This window comes from Mastacembelus armatus, chromosome 18 (genome assembly GCF_900324485.2).
Source record: "Mastacembelus armatus chromosome 18, fMasArm1.2, whole genome shotgun sequence".
In the NCBI taxonomy this organism is placed as follows: Eukaryota; Metazoa; Chordata; class Actinopteri; order Synbranchiformes; family Mastacembelidae; genus Mastacembelus; species Mastacembelus armatus.
The window spans coordinates 4458586-4478995 of NC_046650.1; the positions used below are offsets into that span (position 1 = coordinate 4458586).

The 20410-nt window shown below is 41.0% G+C and overlaps 4 protein-coding genes and 1 pseudogene across 7 annotated transcripts in view; 2 read left to right on the forward strand and 3 right to left on the reverse strand.

The window, feature by feature from the left end:
• The window catches only part of LOC113122302 (nectin-4-like), a 192898-nt gene that overhangs the window by 145172 nt on the left and 27316 nt on the right, over nt 1-20410 (reverse strand). The gene's annotated exons all lie outside the window — the stretch shown is intronic.
• LOC113122334 (RNA-binding protein 4B-like) lies at nt 3153-8947 on the forward strand (annotated as a pseudogene).
• tifa (TRAF interacting protein with forkhead associated domain) lies at nt 9768-10950 on the reverse strand. 2 transcript variants are annotated; one of them, XM_026293850.2, is made up of 2 exons: nt 10784-10950; nt 9768-10685 (listed from the first exon to the last, which is right to left on the reverse strand). In XM_026293850.2, the coding sequence occupies exon 2, from the start codon at nt 10631-10633 to the stop codon at nt 10043-10045; it is 591 nt and encodes a 196-aa protein (XP_026149635.1). In that variant the 5' UTR covers nt 10634-10685; nt 10784-10950; the 3' UTR covers nt 9768-10042. The 2 variants fall into 2 exon arrangements, with proteins under 2 accessions (XP_026149635.1, XP_026149625.1); XM_026293840.2 differs by having other exon boundaries at nt 9768-10688.
• On the forward strand, nt 12245-16174 carry LOC113122316 (RNA-binding protein 4B-like). 3 transcript variants are annotated; one of them, XM_026293573.2, is made up of 4 exons: nt 12249-12420; nt 12903-13321; nt 13408-14060; nt 14470-14899. In XM_026293573.2, exons 2-3 carry the CDS (start codon nt 12913-12915, stop codon nt 14037-14039), a joined length of 1041 nt encoding a protein of 346 aa, XP_026149358.1. In that variant the 5' UTR covers nt 12249-12420; nt 12903-12912; the 3' UTR covers nt 14040-14060; nt 14470-14899. The 3 variants fall into 3 exon arrangements, with proteins under 3 accessions (XP_026149367.1, XP_026149358.1, XP_026149377.1); XM_026293592.1 differs by having other exon boundaries at nt 12295-12417; nt 12901-13321; XM_026293582.2 differs by having other exon boundaries at nt 12245-12420; nt 13408-16174.
• On the reverse strand, nt 17375-18866 carry LOC113122378 (uncharacterized). Its single transcript, XM_026293688.1, has 5 exons — nt 18784-18866; nt 18342-18683; nt 18220-18261; nt 17968-18087; nt 17375-17852 (listed from the first exon to the last, which is right to left on the reverse strand). Exons 1-5 carry the CDS (start codon nt 18821-18823, stop codon nt 17701-17703), a joined length of 696 nt encoding a protein of 231 aa, XP_026149473.1. The 5' UTR covers nt 18824-18866; the 3' UTR covers nt 17375-17700.

The following is a 20410-nucleotide window of genomic DNA, read 5'->3' on the forward strand; positions in this document are numbered from 1 at the left end:
TAACTTGTGTTTTTCTGGTGCTACTATTTCATTCAGTCGCTACTATTTCACATTCAGTGAAACAATGATATAACACAGGTGATTCTGTTTGGATGAAGCAGAGGAAGATCTGTAAACTTGCCTCTGTGTTTTCATGTCTGTGTCTCCCTCTGCTGGAGGTTTACAGACATGAGCAGATCAACTAGACGAAATAAAACAGGTGCCTCCTTTGTGATGCAGATAAAAGATTTCATTAAACAGCCTTTTCGTCTGCTTGTACTACAGACAAAGACACATCTGCAGCAGATAAACTCATTTCCTTTCAGAATTAACTGGAGGAGCCTCAGCTAAAGGAACAAATACCAGAGATCTGCTTCACAGAGTTTTGCCATCTAGGTCTCCAGCCAGTAAACGATGTTTGAGGAGGATCCAGAGATCAGATTAAGAGCATTACCTGCCCATTTATACATAATTTATACTTATGTCAGTTTACTTCGCTTAATTGTCAGTTTACTTCGCTTAATTCTGTCTCTCGCCCAAGTCAGAAAGGAATACAGACAACTGCACAAACAAGCAGGTATATTTATATTTCGTCTGCTTACTATAACTATTACTATTTACTTTCATTACTATTGAAACCGCCTGTGCTTTGTTATGTATTGACATTGACCTTTTCAAGTCATTTTCCCATTCTCTATGATAATAATGTACTACTGCTAAAATGTTTTAAATGTTTTTTAGGGTTTAGGAAATGATTGTGATCTTATGAGTTTATGCTCTGATGTTTTGCACTTTACTTACATCTTATTTTGTTATGAATTTATTGTTACCTGCCCGGGAACTATGGGTAAAAAATAGCAACATTTAATAAAACCTGGCACAAGGCGCCTCTCCTTGCTTTATACAAGGTTAATATTATATTTTGCAATGTTGCTGTTTAAATAAATAAATCACAGTTACAATAATATTTACATTTGAATTGCATATTAACATTTGTGCACTGTCTAATCTTCAACCACAGCCAATATGAATTGTTCAAATTAAATTCAAGGCGTCACTATATTTGCAAAACCATGAAATAAATTCATACATCTTCCAAATCTTTTGTGTCACAAAACACACACATTTGGTATTATTATTTACACTATTGTTTACACATGCGAGTCAGCAGTGAAGGATGACCTGACGGTGGAGTTTTGTAGTCTACTCTTGAAGGAGATATACTTAAAGTATGAAAATGGCATCTCTGTGTTGATAGAAATGATGGTCCATCCTTCCTCACCACCTGTAGTAACTGATCAGCCCAGCACAGCGAGATTTATGGTTGAGCCGAAGAACGGGACGTGGTCGAGTCGCATCTTTGACTGCTGGGATGATAAGGAGATTTGTGAGGATCCATCCTGAGCGTGCATGTGCATCTAAAAGTCCTGTTCTCTGGTGCTTTTATGTGTTCTGTGTACTATTTCCACAGTGATTGTGTATGTTCATATCCTGGGCAGGTTGCCTGGGCTTCTGGTGCTTGCCGTGCTTGGCCTGCCAGGTCAGTTCGATGTTTGGGGAGTGTCTGTGTTTGCCTCTGCTGGACATATTATCTGCAGGGCCTGTGAGTTCTGTGGCCATACGCAGTTCAATGAGAGCGAAGTACCACATACAGGTACATATGAGAATGTTACTACTTTTGATTGTTACATCCCAGCCTCAGCCTAAGTTGTATAAGGTCTTTAAAAACACTGCTTTGACTTTTCTGACATTATTAACACCTGAAAAATATACTGTAAGTGGAGAGGGTAATATAAGTATACAGGGTATGGTTACTCCATACCAAGGTAATTTCCATTGTGCTGACACGCCTTCTTTTGTCTAACTAATAGGGCTCCATAGCTGAAGACTGGTTGTTGGCGGTGTTTTGCTCTTCTTGTACCTGGTGTCAGCTGGCCCGAGAGATGAAACTCCGTCAGTCCCAGCCCTCCTAAGTCTCTGTCACCAATGGGAACCTTCCACTGCCAGATCATACTTTGGAAACTAGAGATACCTAATTATATGAATTTTTAAAATTTGAATTTGAATTTGAATTCCCCCTTGGGGATTAATAAAGTATTCTTCTTCTTCTTCTTCTTATAGATCAGCACAAATACTTAGCTATTAGATATGTAACCACTGATAGGATATCAGTCAAACAAATATATTTGTTGTTTGTTGTTAATGTGACATTACCATCATTCAATCAAATGTGTTAACTAATTAATTGAAATTCTAACTATACCCATTATTTTGTTTTCTATCTCTTTGATTTCATTTTTTCAATTTTTTTTTTTACAAAACAAGTTTATCCTTCCTGTTGGTCCAGTGCAGAAAAGTATTTGTGTATGCTACTGTATGCTGGTCTGTAAGTCTGTATACTGAGTAACTGAGCCAATAAACAAATGTTTCAAAATCATGCATAAAGGGGAACAAAAGCTTAGAGTTGATTATTTTAAGCCTTGTACAATATAATTCCTATAACAGTTCTATTGACTCTAAAATGAGCAGAAAATCATGTAATACTTCAAATACCACAATCTATCATGTAAATCACACCGTAACTTACAATTTTGCTCTGTTGTATATATCAAATTATATTTATATTATAATCTATTTATTATAGCATAAATAGAAGTTTATTTAAGTAAATGAAGAATAACAATAATACTGTTTGCTTTGCATATTCACGTTATACATCGACATCTAGTGGCCACATGCCATCATCGCAGCTTGATTAGCTGGGAGATTAGGCTGGGCTAGGAATTTAATAATTCAGGGTGTAGCCACATGTCACCCGTTAATAATTTAGTTCTGTCTGTGAGTCATTCATCACATCACACGCAGCATCATGGCCATTTTAGAAACACAACACAACACGTGTGACTTCGCACCTGCAAGGAGAAACTTACCTGTGACAAAGTCTAGTTAACTGTTTGTGCGCTCCTAGATGTGTTTGACCTGTTTGCTCATGTGTGTCTCCAAGTTTATACATTTACATGTCAGTACCAAATATAAACAGACACATAGTACTGGTGGAAGCAAACTTCTTCACAAAACACCAAAATACGGATAAACAACCCCCTCGTCCAATCACAGCCCTCATTTTTTGAGCGACACGCCTATCAACCAATCAGATTCATATTTGTGCTCACGTCGTCAGTCGGCGCAGTTCGTGTCTTACATTTGGAGTTAGGACCTGGTTGTGGCGCCGTTCATAAGCAGTGAGTAGTGACGTTTTGACGCTTTTTCTCCGTGTCTCTTGCTTTTATTGCGACTGTAGTGTTATACATCTTGAAACTCAACCGCAGGCTTCACAGGTTCCGAGTCTTTGGGCTCGGTTCTGTCACAGAGACATGACTAGCGCCTGGTAGCTAACGTTAGCTTGCTAACAGATACCATTCAAATGAAACGAAACCGGTTAGCAGGTCTCTGCCCAGGAAGTACAGACAGGGAAACTTAACTATATCACTTTATCCTTGGTCTAAGTCAGCGGTGCTAGCAGTTTTTAAATAATAACCTGTATGTGAAGGTAAATATGCAGGTTCATGATGATGATTGTTGTTGTGGTCCTGTAGTGGCCTCGATTACAAGCTATCTGTTTCCTGATAATGACGCTAACTTACAGATGGACTACCTAGAGGTTGAGTTATTGCAACTGGACGTCTAGTTTTTAAGTTTAAACGTTTCACTACTCATCTAAGTATCTTCATCAGTCTAAGAGAAAGCTGGTATGGAAACTCTGTTTTATCCTTTTAGGTTGGTTTCACTCCACCCCTAGTCCATAGGCTCATCAGGTGAGAGTCGTTAGACCCACACTACTGAGTTGCTTTCACTTCTCACCTGGTCTGAATAGGCTCATTAGATGAACAAAAGAAGTGAGTGGGTCATTAAGATGTAGTGGTAGGCTTATGTGACCCCTCTGATTCACTAAGAATGTGTCCTCCCTTGAAGACATTTGAGCTGTTCCTTAATTTCCTGGGAACAGATGAAGGTGGCAGCCTGGTAGATTGAAGAAGTTACGTCTGAGCCCCCCACCCCTGTTAAGGGAGGGTTTTTCCACTTAGACATATATAGCTTCTTTGACCCCTCTCTCAAACCATCTGTCTTCTCTGTCCAAAATGGTTACATCACTGTCTTCAAATCAGTGTCCTGTCCTGGAGGTGCACAGCTGCCTGTGGTCCTGAGGAGCTGCTCCTCCTGTGCTGGGCCATCCTCCTGTTAAGTGGTTGTTTGGTTTTTCCGTTGTAGAGAGAGGAGTAAGAGAAGTTACATACTTGCTCACCTAATGATCCTATTTGGACTCGGGGTGGGGTGAAACCAACTTGAAGGATAAATTAGAGTTTCTATACCAGCTTTCTCTTAGACTGATGAAGCTACTCGGATGAGTAGTGAAACATTTTGACCTAAACACGACAAGTCCAGTTGCCATGACTCAACCTCTAGATAATTTCACCTGGACAATGGAGAATCTCCATAGACATCTTACAGAATGCACTGTGTGCTGACTCTTCCTGTCTTTACTCTTTTTAGAGCATGGTGAAGATTTTCATTGGAAACCTGTCTCCCCACGCTGAGAAGGATGAAATTGAGGCTCTATTTGCCCAGTATGGCAAAGTGACAGAATGTGCCAAGTACAAAAACTATGCTTTCGTCCACATGGAAGACCGGAAGTCTGCCACCAAAGCCATCCGGGAGCTCCATCTTTATAAGCTGAATGGTAGACCCATCAATGTGGAGCCCAGCCGGGGCAAGAACCAGGGTCCGGTGAAGCTTCACATAGCCAATGTGGAGAAGGGCTTTGATAAAGAGCTCCGTGAGCTGTTCGAAGAGTACGGCACAGTCACAGAGTGCTCCATTGTTAAGAACTTTGCCTTTGTGCACATGCCCAATCACGACGAGGCCATGGATGCTATAAAGGGCCTGGATAACACAGAGTTTCAAGGTAGGTAAAGTTGCTGTCCTACTCTAGAGAATGGGAGCATTGGGGTTTTGTTAGAATTTAGGCTTAAAGATTTGAGGGACAATGTTTTCTCTCTCTCAGGAAAGCTCATACATGTTCAGTTATCAAAAAGCAGACCCAGGGGGGCACCTGAGGAGGAGGACTATCCACCTCCACCTGTCAGAGGAGGTTATTATCCTCCTCGTTACCCAGGGGAGAGGCCTGAACCGCCCTACAGAGGCCGCATGTCCACTTACCCTCTTCCACCTCCACCACCCCCCCCCCCAAGACGAGCACCTTATCCCGACCGTAGCTATGGCGAGCAAGACAGCTATGTTGATTTCTATGAGAAATTCAGGGTCCGTCCTTACGGCACCGCAGGCTATGATGACAGGCGTGCCATCCCTCCTCCTCCACCTCCTCCCTCGGCTCTGGTTAGGGAGCGTCTCGGGATGGTGTCTCTTGACCCATATGAGCGCCGCCCCCTCCCCCAAGCCCCTCCATCCTACATGGCTAGGGACCGAAGCCCCATCAGACGAACACCCCTACCACCTGCACCGTCAGCTGGCAATGGCTACTCCTACGAGCGTTCCCGACTCTCTCCAATATCCAGAGCTCCAGTGTATGCTGCTCCCCGCCCTAGGGACACCTTTTCAGAGAGGGTGCCGCCGCCGCCGCCACCACCACCCCGCTACACAGGCTATTAGGCACCCAAGAGTGTAATACAAGGTGAGAACAGAGAGTGCATGTGTCATGACATCATAAATCACATTGATATGCACGATTTAAAAAAAAGAAAAAAAAAAAAAAGTAAAATAAAAGTGTACCGAACTTGAGAGCTGAATCCGTAAGATAAGGTAGAGTCACGTTTTAAATCATCACCATCATCCAGAGCTCTTAAACCCTGCACATGTAGTTCAGCCTCTTGATCAGTACACAGCCATTAACCATTTCTGGTACAATCCTAAAATACTGCTGCTTTAACATCACAAATCAGTCTTGCGCGAAATCCTGAGTAAAACGCGCTCCTTGACATGTGTGGTGTCCTCTCTTTTCAGGTTTAGAATATGACAAGATCGTCGTCGTCTGCTGATGCACGTGGCGCTATACATCCACCTTGTCTATGGCGGATTGCGTTGCGTTCACCTGAGACTTACTGGAAGATACTGTATTGCGGAGAGCCCCGTATTTAAAAATATGCGACCATATGGTCTACAGTTCACGTATTCTTCTGAGCTGTATATGCCTTTTCTGTTCCTCTGCTTGTTTTATTGTTCAAATCCTAAAAATGTTGTGCAGAATAGGATGCTGGCTTAGGTGCTAAGTCTATTCCAGTGTGACGTAATTCTGTTAAAGGCCAAAAACTATCCTCTCTGCTTTTCACTCTTACTAAATTGATCTAGCCTCTGGAAAGCTGTGAACTAATTTCATATCAAGGGAATCCATTTAAATTAAAAAAAAAAAATATATATAGTTTTGTAAATCAGATTATTGTGTTCAGGCCATGGTTGGTGGTTGAATCCTCAACAAAATCAGTTTAAAAAAAAAATTAGTGTAGAGGTGCTTTAATAAGATACTTGGTGTGGCAGGTTGTAATCTCCAAGATTTGCGATGACATTTTAGTATGACAAATCAAAAGTTTCAGTGTGGTTCTTTTCCTTTTACAGTTTGTGTTATCTTTCTTTGCGAAAATAGAAGACAGCACAGTTATGTATGCTTTTATTTACTTCACAAGTTGCTTTTCATTTGAAGGCTTTTTAATAAACCAATCAAACCAAAAGTGGCGTTTTAACTGTCAAATTATTCCACGTTGGGTCGGCCTCTTAGACTAATAACTTGACAAACACTGTTCACCAGACTGGCTAATTTAGTAACACCCGGGCGTTAAACTCTTAGCACGCTTTGTTTCTTTCTCCACACTCTTGAGAGTTATCAGCTTCACAGATGGTGGGTAGTGTCTTCTCAGCCCAGTTCATTTCCTGTGAAAATGCTGGATAATGTATATGACTTCTTTATTTGAGAAGTAACAGCCTGATCTACTCCACTGAAAGCCTGCGTTGATGCGTGTTCACCTGAGCAACCAGGCTTGCGATGAAAAGTGAGGGGGTAAAAAAAAAAAAAATCTTTTTTAAGCATTGAAAACTGTGAAAGCTTGGAGCTTAAATTAGTGACAGCTTTTTTTTTTTCTTTTTTTTTTAAGGTCCTTGCCAAATATAAACACAAAAGTAGATATTGATTATGACCTTTCCCCCAAACTAGTTTACCATAGCTTCTGTTTCCTTAGCCTGCGTCCATTGGCTACTATGTGTTGTCCCTGGCGCACAGGAAGCTGCATTTTTCCTCATCGCCTACATGGACCCAGTTGGTGTCTTTTCTAAAAGTAGAACAATAACTGAGCTTTGCGATGGCCCATGCTTCTATCATCTTGTGACAATTTTCCTTGAGTATTGATATACTATCTTCATTCTTCTGTCATTGAATTCCATCTCCATTACTGTCTTAGCTATCCACATTTATAAACTTACATGTGTGTGTACCACAAGCTGCATGCAGTCTTGGTATTCTTAGTATTTGTCCTCTTTGTAGGTTATTAGACTCTATGCAGGAGATGCCAGCTCATGGTAAGTCATCCTCAGAAGAAGTCCAGCCCCCTGAAGAAAAGAGGTAGATATTGTTTAAACTATTGTGATTGATACAATAGTTTTCTCTCTTTTTCTTTTGGATTTCCCACATGCAATACTCCCACATTTACACACATTTTTTTTCCTTTTTAAAGCTTTTGCCAGCTATTTAAACCTTCTGATTTATTTTTTTTTAAAAATCTGTCACTAAATTTGGTCTTTGTGTTTGTCAAAAGGTTTGTTTCTTTACAATGAAATTCATAGTTGTATTGTGATGAAGGTTTGATTCTGCAGTCTAGGTGGGAGAGAATGGATAAATGATGGAGATGCTTGATCTCAGGCGATGAGTGGGATTGCTGACACAGTTTCTTAGTTCACAGGCGTGTCTCCACTCTGGCGGCTGTAATGGGATAGGAAGTGAATTCACAGGACTTTGTGGTTTTTGAAGCTGGGAAAGATGCCATGAGATGATTGTGGAGATGAAGGTAATTCATGTTATTCAGATTCATTATAATGTCCGTAAGAAATGCGTAGTTTGTGACCCATGATTAAAGTGTCTGTTTTTACAGGAAGTGGATTTGGTCCAGAGAAGACCTGCATTATTGCATCTCTGTGCCCTAGGGCTGATGACTGAAATAAAGGGACTTAGGTCACACCTACAAGTTAAATCCTGGATTGATTCTCAAACTGTGCTGTCTGTACCAACAAAAGTCCTCTGATCATGAATTGTTTACTCAATGCCTATACTTGACTTTTTACACATCGCTGTTTAAAATGTACTACTATAAGTACATTTCTGTTCATGAACCTACAATAGCGTCATACAGTGTGTTTCTGTATGCATATAAGCAGCAGCACATAAATTGTAGTGCTCGTTTGGCTAACAGTATTTTAGAATTCATAGTGTTTCATTTTTAAATATGGATACAGACTGTGTATATATATATATATATATATATTTATATATATATATTTTTTTTAAATTTACTGAGGCTTATCACATTTAAACACATTTTTCTGAATGTCTAAGTTGATGTCTCTGACCCACAATGACATTTTGAGAAATAAGATTAAGCTGTTAGAGGTCTGATGGTAGCTGTTGGTTTGTAAGAGTTTTTAGGTGTATATATATTTTTAATATTTTTTTACTGTATTTTCACTGTATTATCAGAGCTGTTTAACCTTTACCTCTTGTAATGTCCTCCCAGTTTTGACTCAAGCTTTGTTGTGGTTACATATGGAGAGGCAAACTTACAAAATCGTGTTTCTACTTAACCAGCTGCTATGTTACAGTTCTAACCTATCAATTTCACTTGATTCATCCAAATGTCTGGTAATTTTCTTTCTCCTGATTAAAAAGTACAGATGTGCTTGTTCAGTAATGACAGAGGTGGTTCTGCGTGACTTTATGTGACAAAAACAGATTTACGGTAGGTCAGTGCAGAGCCAAAGCATGCTTTTATATGTAGAGGGGCTGGGTCTTATCCCAGTGTGTACTCAGTGACATGTCATATGTACATGTAACATGTTGCTCTCTCTGGGAGAAAGCTGAAAATGACTCAAACTCAAATTTAAAGTAAATCCTGCAGATTTTTTTATTTGCTCAGGTTATTTCAATTCAAATAAGGTTCTCTTTAACTCCCTTTTATGGAATTGAGTTCAGAGAATCATGGGTGGTGGTTACAATATAGTGTTGAAGGCAGGTTATTTTATTGGATTTACTTAACTGATCCACGTCCTGTCTTTTATGGCTGTTTTCATCATTCCTGAAGACTGCTATTGTGACATCTTAACAATGGTCACTCTGCTGTCTCCATGGGTAGATAAAGATGTTGCATTTCCCGCTTGTAAAACAAGTGTAGTAAAATTATTCTGGACCCAACATAAACGGAATACATGACAAGCATATGGGAACTAACTATATCTGTTCAAGCACAGGCGTACAGTTCTGCGGTGTTTGCACTTGGGTATTTCTAAATATGCTCCTAATCTAGAAACTAAAACTGAAAGTGAATTTGATGTGCTCACTGTATTCTGAGTTCAAACAATCACGCAAATCTGGAAAAACCTGTAACTAAAAGATGAGACAGTGACATTCTGTCTTGTGTTCAGACTGCCATGTACTACTAGTGATTAAGACAAGTTTCCCTGGCTTGTTTGTCAGATCCATGGCTGATGCAATTTTTGGCAGTAACAATCACAGAAAGCTTTTTCAACAATTTAATGTGCTCAAGTTGAAATATAGAAACAGACAACTTTATAATATAACATTTACAGTAAGATTAGTATCTTTGAAATATGTAGGTATTAAGCTCACAGTTTGTTAGTATATACTATGGAATATTAGAGAAAAGATGAAAATAACACTGGTTTCACATTATAAAGAGGCATCTTATACAAGGCTGTCTGCACTTAAAGTAACTACATGACCAGTTATGTTGTTTTCAACTGGAAGTCAAAAAGAAAGTAAAAAGTCACGGCATCATGATTGATACACAAGGGTCTCATCAGACTCCAGAGGGCCAAGCTCTCTGACTTCAGCTGGGTAACCATTCATCACACATGAGCCTGTGTCCATGACTGGGGACATAGTGGGTTCACACATGCATGTCTCCCTGGACGGAGGCACTCCCAGCACCTCAAACTCAACCTCAAAGCTCCCCCTGGCCTCTCCAGCCTCCCGGACGATCAGCATCTCATACTCTCCAAACCGGATCAGAGCCTTGTTTGGGAGATCCATCCTCTCCAGGTAGCCCAGAGATGAGCTGTTCACTGACACCCGCCCCCTCTGGCTCAGGTTCTGAATGGTAAACAGCATGTCCTGATTCTGGGGTGTGCGGTAAGCGTGGAGGCTCAGTTGCTTGCGGGACACCCGGGGGTCAAGCAGGACATAGTTGCAGGTCTGGGCGTCACGGCCCAGCCTCAGAGGGTCATCTGCTGACAGTCTGCTCCTCTTGCCTAGAGGGAGCAGCCCATAGAGGCCCTTGCAACTCTGCTGTGGGTGGTAAAGCTTAATGTGGAGACAAGTCAGGAGATCCTCCTCTGTTTCCATGGTCTGGGACACATTCATCATGAGAGAAACTCGTGATGAAATCAATACAAGGTTGACCTTTGATGAGAGAAGGCTTCTGGGAAGAATGCAAACAAAACCATTAGGGATACAGTGAACCAGGTTAAAGCAATACAACAGACATTTAACTCCCTGCAGTTAGTTAGGCCTTACCTGTGTGCTGAAGTTTTTAATTTGAAAACACAGACTGGTACTTTCACACCGTCCACAGACGAGCTGGAACAAAGGTGCGAACTAACGGTGTTGGAGCTGAGAGTGAAAACAACAAAAGCTCTTCCTTCACTGCTCCTCGCAGTCTGTTGCCTTTTCAGCAGAGTTTCGTCACCTCTCACAAGACCCAGTAGTAACTCAGCTGCTTTCAGGTGCAAATATGGAAAAATCACAATTAGAAAAATGTTGACGTCGGCTAAAATAACTGGGTGGTAAAACCAATGTGGAGACAAGTGAATAAAGTACAATTTTATTTTATTTTGTTAAGCATCACCTCCAACACTAAAAATAAAAACACTAAAAATAAAAAAAGTTTGTCTTTGTTGTATTATTAGGCCGTTTGTTAGTCTATCTCAGTAATCTGCTACTCTCATTTTGTAACGCACTGATGTGATTTAATGAAACCAGCAGAGGAATTAATTATATTTGAAAAGTAACTCAAATAAGAATTCAAAACTATTAATTCAGTGCTATAATTTGTTCGTCTATGCCGTCGTTTGTTAGTCTAGACAGAAAATAAATTGAAAAGATTTTTTAAGCGCTAAATGAATTTTATAAACCATTCTCAGTGTCACCTTCGTTAGAAAGTTTGATTTTTTACTTTTCTAAGCAAACGTTTTACGACCCGACCGTAGGACCTCAACATCCGATTTTAAGACGAGCACTTGAACGTCTCATTGGAGAACGGGAAATTCCCTGTTGACGCAACAGAAACAGAAAGGAAGTCAGAGCAAGGTGGCTTTGTGTTTTCACGTCTCCTTCAGTCAGTCCGGTATTTACAACCGTGTATCATCATCCAGAGCCGCCAGGTTAGCGTGGAGTTAAACAGTGATACATTAACCCAGCATATAACGTGCATACCGTCTGTCCCCTGCCCTCCCATAAATACAGGAGTCAGGCCGTAAAAAGCGGCGCCATTTCTGAGAAAGGGATGAGGGGCAGGGTGGGACGGGCTGGAAGGGGATTTCAGGCAAACCAGGATAGTGATACGTGTCTATCCTAAAAGTAGAACAATACACTGCATTCAGTTTCTGTTTTAACAGAGTCACATCATGATTTATTCACGTCTCCACAGGGTAGAAACTATGTAAACTAGTTCTTCATGTATGAAACAAAGCTTAAACTGAATTATATCAGCACCTGAATAAGACATTGGACATGTTATCACCACTGAACAGTTAGTGTGGACATTTAAATGACACTGAATTTGTTGCTCTGAAATATTTCATTTTGAAACATGTCTGTTAACAACAAAATACAAATTAGCCTTCATTCAATACACACAGCCTGAAATAGACTGTCAAGACAGATAATAAAATAATTTCTTTATTCAGGTTCTGATAGAAGTCAGTTGACTTGTTAGTCATTTGTCAAACAAACGACGCAATGACTTTGTTTGTGTGGCCATCACCACTGCACCTCCCGGACAGCGGGGGCAGTGCGACTGTGAGCGAGGAAAACCGTCGAAGAAGAAGAAGGAATCCGGTCAGGCTTGTGGTCAAAGAAGAAGAAACGGAAGTTGGCAAAACGAAATCTCTGGAAAAGAGATTAAATTTTACAGAGGCTAACGCTAAAAAAAGGTAACTAACGTTAAGCTTACATGTCGCTGCCTTGATATTTACATTTCACCCTATACTCAAATACAGAAATATCTGCTAACACTTGGCGATTGTTCGCCCGCTCGCTGATCTGCGCGTGTGTGCTTTGTGTCTGGCCTAGCAGCGAGCTAGCAGCTAACAGCTAGCTGCTAGCTTTAGTACGTCTATAGAGCCGAGGTCCAAATGTGTCTTTGGGTTTAGTTAGCTGCTAGCCCGAATCTTTGCAAACCGGAAAGAAACGATTTGCTGTTGAAATGACTGTGATAACGTAGATGTGTGTGGGTTAAGGTCGTGTAGCCTGCTGCGTTAGTTAGTTAACTAGCGTCAGCCATTTTGTTGTTACAGGTCTGCATCGTTCTGTTTATACTGACAGTGTGACCAAGGCTTCCACCAGTTGTATTAAAGCATTTCATGTTCTCTCCACACCCATGTCTACCTGCTTTCTCTAAACTGTCTTGAAACAGATCTTTAACAATGGTGAAAATTTTTGTGGGAAATCTCCCCCGAGAGGCAGACCAAGAGGAAATCAAGGCTCTGTTCACTCAGTACGGCACAGTCACAGAATGTGCCATTATCAAGAACTACGCCTTCGTCCACATGGATGACCGCAAGGCCGCTACCAAAGCCATTAAGAGCTTGCACCTGTACAAACTTCACGGCACGCCGATCAACGTGGAGGCCAGCCACGGGAAGAACCAGGGCTCCGTCAAGCTGCATGTGGCCAATGTGGAGAAGGGGTCCGATGATGAGCTCCGTGCCCTCTTTGAAGAGTATGGCACAGTCACGGAGTGTGCTGTTGTCAAGAATTTTGCTTTTGTACACATGTCTAACTCAGATGAGGCTATGGATGCCATCAAGGGACTGGATAACACTGAATTTCAAGGTGAGAATAGGTCAAAAGTAGGTGTGGTGTATGTTTGTGAGTTATTGGTTATTTTTTGTAATCTTGTCTTTTTTTTTTGTGCTTAGGTAAACGCATCCATGTTCAGATTTCCAAGAGCCGTCCCAGACATGAAGAACGGGATGACTACCCCCCTCCTCCCCCAGACAGAGGTGGCTACTGGCCCCCCCGCTATCCGGGAGACAGGCACGAGCCTCCCCCACCCAGCTACCTGAGAGGCCGCCTCAGCCATATACCCCCAGGTTACCCCGCCCCACCTCTGCCGCCCCCTCCCCCTAGACGAGCTGTTTATCCCGACCGTCCCTATGAGGGTGAGAGGGACAGATATGGCGTGGTAGATTACTATGAGAAGTACAGAGCCCGACCGTATGGCATTGCCTCCTATGAAGATCAACGTGCTGGCGCCCCTCCTCCTCCCCCTCCCCCCTCAGCCGTCGTCCGAGACCGTCTTATGACCTCGTCGCTTGACCCGTATGAGCGTCGGCCCCTTCCACCTCCTCCGTCCTCGTACTATGCCCGAGATCGCAGCCCCCTCAGGAGAGCACCTAGCACGCCAATGCCCCCAGCCAGTAATGGCTACTCCTATGAGCGATCCCGACTCTCTCCGGTATCTCGGGTTCCGGCATACGGAGTTCCACGTGCCAGGGACCCCTACGCAGACCGGCTGCCTCCGCCACCGCCTGCGCGCTACGCTTATTAAGCAGCGCCCCGGCATGTGAAGGTGAGAATAGGTGTCAGGTAGACTGGTGTTCATACCTCTAATAAAATTGCCCTTCGTCCCTGTAGAGGCAGAGGCAGCTGTTGACCTTTACCACACGCTGTGCATCTTGTGGGAAAAATAAGGTTTGAAAGAGCAAACGTCCAAAGTGCTGCTCAACAAGTTCTATATTCGTAATACACGTCTGTGCATTTACTTGTCTTTCAGCTAATGTAAATGTGTGACATTATCCGACAAACACTCTCCCAGTCTGGAGTCTCTGTGACTAAACGGATCTTGAAATGTAGAACTCGAAACAAAAAAAAAAACCAACAAGCAAACAAAGACAAACGTGTAGAAAATCACGATGGAACAACGTGCTTTGTATAATTAGTTGCATACAGTTCATTTGTGTCATTTGCTCTTTTTTCAGGATCGTCGTCCAACTGCGTCGCCGCTCTCCGCCTCCTGATGCACGTGAAACTATCTTCTTCCTGTCTGCGGCTGAGCGCGTTACGTTCCCCTAAGATGCTCACAGGAGGAACTGAATTGCCGACGCCCACGTCTTGTTTTTTTTTTTTTATTATTTTGGGACAGTTTTTACTCGTATTTTTCCCCCCTGATGGTTTTAGTTTGTCATTGTGCTGTAGTATTTTTATTGCTTGACGTCTGAGTTAGGCGAATTTTATTTTGTTTATTTTTATTTTTTTGTACCTTTACGTTTGAATAATATTTAGTGTTCTGATGTTGTGTGTGACCTTTAGAAAGCTGAATTATATCAGCAGCAGTTTCTAGGCGATACTTGTGACTGTAGACTTAAATGACCTGAATCATATTTGGTATTAAATCTAATCTGCACGTTGGCTCCATCATGTTAAGCTTTTCCATCGAAAACTAAACAATATGGCGTTACTGTGAATTTGACACATGTAGAGAAAGTTAACAGTGAATAACACAGTTACCAAAAAAAAAAAAAGCGTTCACATGTATCTGTCCATTGTCGAACTTTATTTTTTTTTAATAATAAAACGAATTTGTGCAGTAATGTTGTTCACAGATATGCTCAAAATCATGCCCTGCGCTAAAACATCTCATCAGCATAACCGCTTCAATAGATTCGAATAGTCTGCCAGGATCTCTCAGATCTACACTTGATTATCCGTTTCTGATGATAGCACGTGTAACAAACCTGTTCAAATCGTCACGGTGATTGAAGAAAGACCTCCTCTCTAATCTTGTCTGAATTGTTCCACCTTTTATCAGTCATCAGTGTAGCTTTCAGCTTGTCGCCTTCAGTGCCAAAACTGAAACTTGTTTCCATCCGAGCTTAAGTGAATAAAAGCGCAACCCAGTCCAGACATACTCAGCCAGGTGAGATTTCATAGCTGAGGCTAGTGTACCTTGAGTCTGGGGGAGATGAAGTTCGAGGCTACTGGAGACCTCCTTTGATACAGGTAAGTCAAGGGCTTTAAGGACTACTGAAATAAAAATAAATACAGACAGCAGATGCTCACATGTGACTGTTTTTGTAGGTAAACATTACTGACTATACAGTGGAAATGAACTTCCATGTTTGATTTTTCCAGTTTTTTTTTTATTTTGTGTGCACACTGTTAAAGCCAGTGATTGCTGATCAGCTTAATCAAACCTTTGTAAAACAAAGGCAGTTAATACAGTGAAATTGCTGTTTTACTGGTTTTAAGCAAAGAAATTTGATACAAGTACAGCACTTTTTTCTTTGTATTGTCTTTTTGGATTATGACTTGCTTGAATACATAATTACATAGCATAGGCTCCCTGTTATGTAATACATTACAATTGGAGCTGTATTCCTAATTGTTTCCCCAAGTAGCATATAACAAACTGATCAGAGTTCATCTTTACTGCCACGAAACAACAAAGGTTTCCACAACAAAGCAGCATATTTTAGTTGGTACTATAAAAGGACATAAATCTGACACCCAGCTGTGGTTACCATGAAATTAAATGCTGGTGCTGCTGTGTTAAATTTGAGCATTTTAATCACATGAAAATATTTTTAATTCTAATGTATAAGCAAAAATGTTTTAGCTTAATATGTATGTATTCATGATTTGTTTTATGTAAATACACCACAAGTAATAAATGCATTTTTTAAATTAATTGTTTGACTCAAATTTAATTTTTCTCCATTTAAAAAGTTTAGTCTCACTTCTTCATCCACAGACACCACTGAGGGCCCACAGAGGGACCATGTTCCTGATGCCAAACCTTGTGTGGTCTAACGAAAGTAATAGTTAAGATGCTGTTAGGTCATATTAACATTATTAGACATCCTGGCAATCACACACAGGTGTGTGTTTTGGCCAGGATTCGCTGAGGTCCAGTAAAGAATTTAAACTGGAGTATTTAGGGTTTGCATTTCATAACCATTTTATGGGAGATGTAATGACCTGGCTTATAGAGATGTGAGAGTAATAAACATGATTTTTGACAGAACTGAAAGCTGGTGACAGCACATGACAGTGCATCACCAAAGTATTAATTGGCCTGTTATTGCTCATCAACGCTAAATACAAATGTCAGTGAAGGTGACTTGATGTTTTGTTATTGTGTCACTGGTGAAGAACCTATACTAAACACAAACACACAGTAAGTCTGTCAGCTCGCCAAACTATACAACATGGACTGAAATAAAAATGTTAGTTTCTACTTCATATTTAGGGAAGTATTCTGTATACCTTTGTGGTGCTTTTCAATCAGAAAATGTCTAGTTTTCATGTGAATATTTTCAGTTGTGTGACATGACAGTTTCCCTCTTAAACACTTGTGGTTTTGCAAGTGCTGGGTCATGGTTTCATCAGGACTCTTTCATTGGTACAACACAAGAGGATGAAACTATACGTGAAAAGAAAAGGGAAGCTTGAATCTCTAAAAACTTCAAAAGTAGCGCCTTTAAACTGGTTTGATGCTCGGACTATACACAGGTGTTTATGGTGTGTGGTTATGATGCAGAGAACTGATGGTGTGTCTTCCTGTGGTTGAAACTCTGCTTTTTCCTGGTCCTGAGAGCATTGTTTATTACCACAGTGGAAAATAACAAGCAGGGCACCAATACCTGCCCTCTGCTGCACGCAAGCATGTATGAGTTGATCTGAGACCACGCTGTGCTGTCACATCCTGTCAAATAACTGATGTGTATCTCATTTCCTACACTGCTGCAAACCAACACCTTAATACAAAACGATGGACGGACGGCAGGCTCCTTATTGGCACCTTTGACGAGTCAAGATGCACAATGGACAATGCAGAAAAAATAAGATAGATTTTAACTAGATGAGAATAAAGAAACAAATACATATTAAAACAATGTCTTTATTAGAAAGGGGAGGTCATTTCCCACTGCAAGACATCTGGGTTTTGATACTAAGTGTCTTTATCAAAAAGTCAATTTTAGAGCAAGCTGTTCTCACTGAAAACAGAGTTATGTTTCCACAATAGGCCCTACTCAGCAGTCTTTTGATTATACTAGAATAAGGTGGAATCTGTCATTTGAGGGTAAAACATTTTCTTAATTTCTCTAACACAGGAGATGAAAATCCATCCAAATCAGTTCTATTTTTACAGCTAGACATGGTAAATCATTACTTCGTCTCTGAGCTGCAGTTCTTGCTGTTTCCTGAGTCTATCTGGTGGCAGCATACACAACATTTGGCTCCAGCTGTCTGTCTGATGCAGGCCTTCTGTTTCGATTTGCTTTAGGGTGGAAACTCAGTGCAGCATAGTTGAGGTCTTCTGAGTGTAGATTCTGATTTTGTTGGCTTTGTTCTTTGTGAGCTATGTGACAAAAAAAAAGCCTGGTCAGTTCATTAATTCATTATCCATGAACTTTACCACTGGACTTGTTCCACCATTACTGGCACAGCAAATCAGAGACAGCTATCAGAAGTACCTGTCTGAAGTTTCCTGTATTTAACAGCCAGAGCAATGATGGTCATTATAAGGACAACAGTCACAGTCACAGCAGCAGCAAGGATCACACTCATCAGCTCTGTTACTGCGTTAGGCTCTCCTACAAGAAACATCATTAAAGTCAAATTTGATGAAAATGAACATTAAAATGTGCAGTACTGAGTCCAGCCAGCTGTTTTACATCTGACATCAGAGGTTTACTAAATCAAAGAAATATTCAGCAGAGTCTTACTTTGAGAGGTGCCACCACTGTCGTTGTTTGATTCATCGCTGCCTTTAATAAAATATACAAGTACTTTATATTAGTTATGAGTTACAATTAATATATCCAAATAGATCTGACTTCAGTCTTACCTTGAACAGTTACATCCTCTACATGAATGATTGTGTGTCCGTTTATGTAAAATCCACAGAGGTACAGTCCAGAGTCAGATAAATCCACTTGTTTTATTGTCAGAAAGACGGTGGAGACGTTGGAGCTCATTTCATATTTTCCATTTTGAAATCCATGACAGAATGAAGGTTTGCTGTCAGACTTGTACATGGAGGAGATACAGCTGATCCTGGTCCTGTTAGTGAACCTGGACCAGAATGTGTGAGTTGGACTTGTGGAAATGTTGCGGCACAGCAGGGTGACTTCTTGACCAGGCTGGACCTGCACAGTCTGAAACTCAGACCCTGAGACAGAGACCCAGTCTGAAACAAACAGCACAGATAACAAGACATTTATTCCTCAAATAATCAATCTGTAATTCTCATTATCATGGACGTTAAATAAACCAGTTCCAGTACTTACTGCAGAGAAGTAAAGCTGATATCAAGACAAAGCTCCTCATTGTGCGTCTGCTGTCCGAGTGCAATCACACTTTATAGTGTGAGCTGTTGCACAGGAGCTTTGTAGGAAAGAGGCGGGGTGTATCACATATTTAAGTCATCGTTCCAACTGGTCACAGAAGTGTTAAATTAAAATCAGAGTAGAGTAACTCATAAAGTTTACAGCACAACACAAAGGCCTGTGTTACTCAAAACACAATGGAATTTTGCTCTAGAAAACCAAAAATTAACTATTAACCTGCTGACTTAAAAAACATATTCATATTGATTCATATTTATATTCATACATTCAGATTAGGTCGCATGACAATGAAAGGACGTTTAATGTTGCAGTTACTGGAACGACCAAACACTAACAGAAAGCATTCATACTCTGCAGACACAGTAACCTGGTTTTGTCAGGGGGGCACAGGGATCTGGACTCTGCCTGATGTGTGATGATCTGCTAACAAGTTTGCCCTTTCAACTCTAAAGTAAATGTCATGTTAAAGTGGCACAATAGCTGATGAAGTTCCTGTTGCTGTTGTAGGGGACAGGAGTAGCTCTTCTCAGTGAAGACAGCAGTGTTAAATGAGAAGTGGAGATTACATCAAGAAATTTAGAAAAATAGCTGAATAAAAGATGTAGAGGTGTAAATATTTTACAAGTAGCCACATATAGTTAGTTTGGGATGGGTCTGATTGTTGTTTAAAAGCATATAAGCAAGAATGTATTCATTTTAGTGTATTTCCCTGTGACATGTCAAGACATCTTTCAGGGAGGAGGCCTGTTGTTGCAGTGAAAGGCTCCCTTGACCTTAGCAGAGATGGCATGTAGTCTAACAAGGTTGAGAGAGGACAACCAGTTTTATTATTTGTGGTGGTGGTAGCTTATGAAAGTCATACAGTGGCCCGAATAACGTGCAGCCGAAGACCAGTCTTCCTGTGGCAGCGGCTGAATTTGAAGCCGATACACAGTTCCTGTTTGCGACTGCAGGAAGTGTCAGGACTGACAGGTAGGGTGTGATGGAAACAATGTTACTGTAAAGGGTCTGTCTGCTGTTCGTTTTGTTTTTCAGCTGAATATGTAGCACCCTGTGATATTCACTGCTACACTCTCAGCGTTTACACCTCAGTTGTGTTCATACCACACTGTACTGCCTCTTCCTGTCAAACAAGTGATGTGGAGGGTAAGATGGAGGGGGGGGGGGGCTGGCCACCCACAAGTTCTGTGTGACCTGTGGCAGACAGATATTAACAAAGATGATGTTTTTGTGTTGCCTTGGTCTCCAAACGTCCATTTATCAGTTTCTGTTGCCAACTTTTGCACAGCATAAAAGCTTGATCACATTTTTCTTGTTGGAATTTAATGGATTTGTATGTTTTGACAATGGCAGACCCAGACAGACACATCACTAATGCAATTTGGAGATTCATGGGGAAAGTTGGGTATTTAGAAGAAAATACATTTAATGATATTGTGTAAAAAAAAAAAAAAAAAAAAAACACATCTCAGGCAAGACGCCCTCTTGTGGGTAGGAGGGAAATTCCCCCAAGAGCCTTATTCCCCACAGTACACATTTCTTAATTGTATAAATAAAAAGTTGCCAA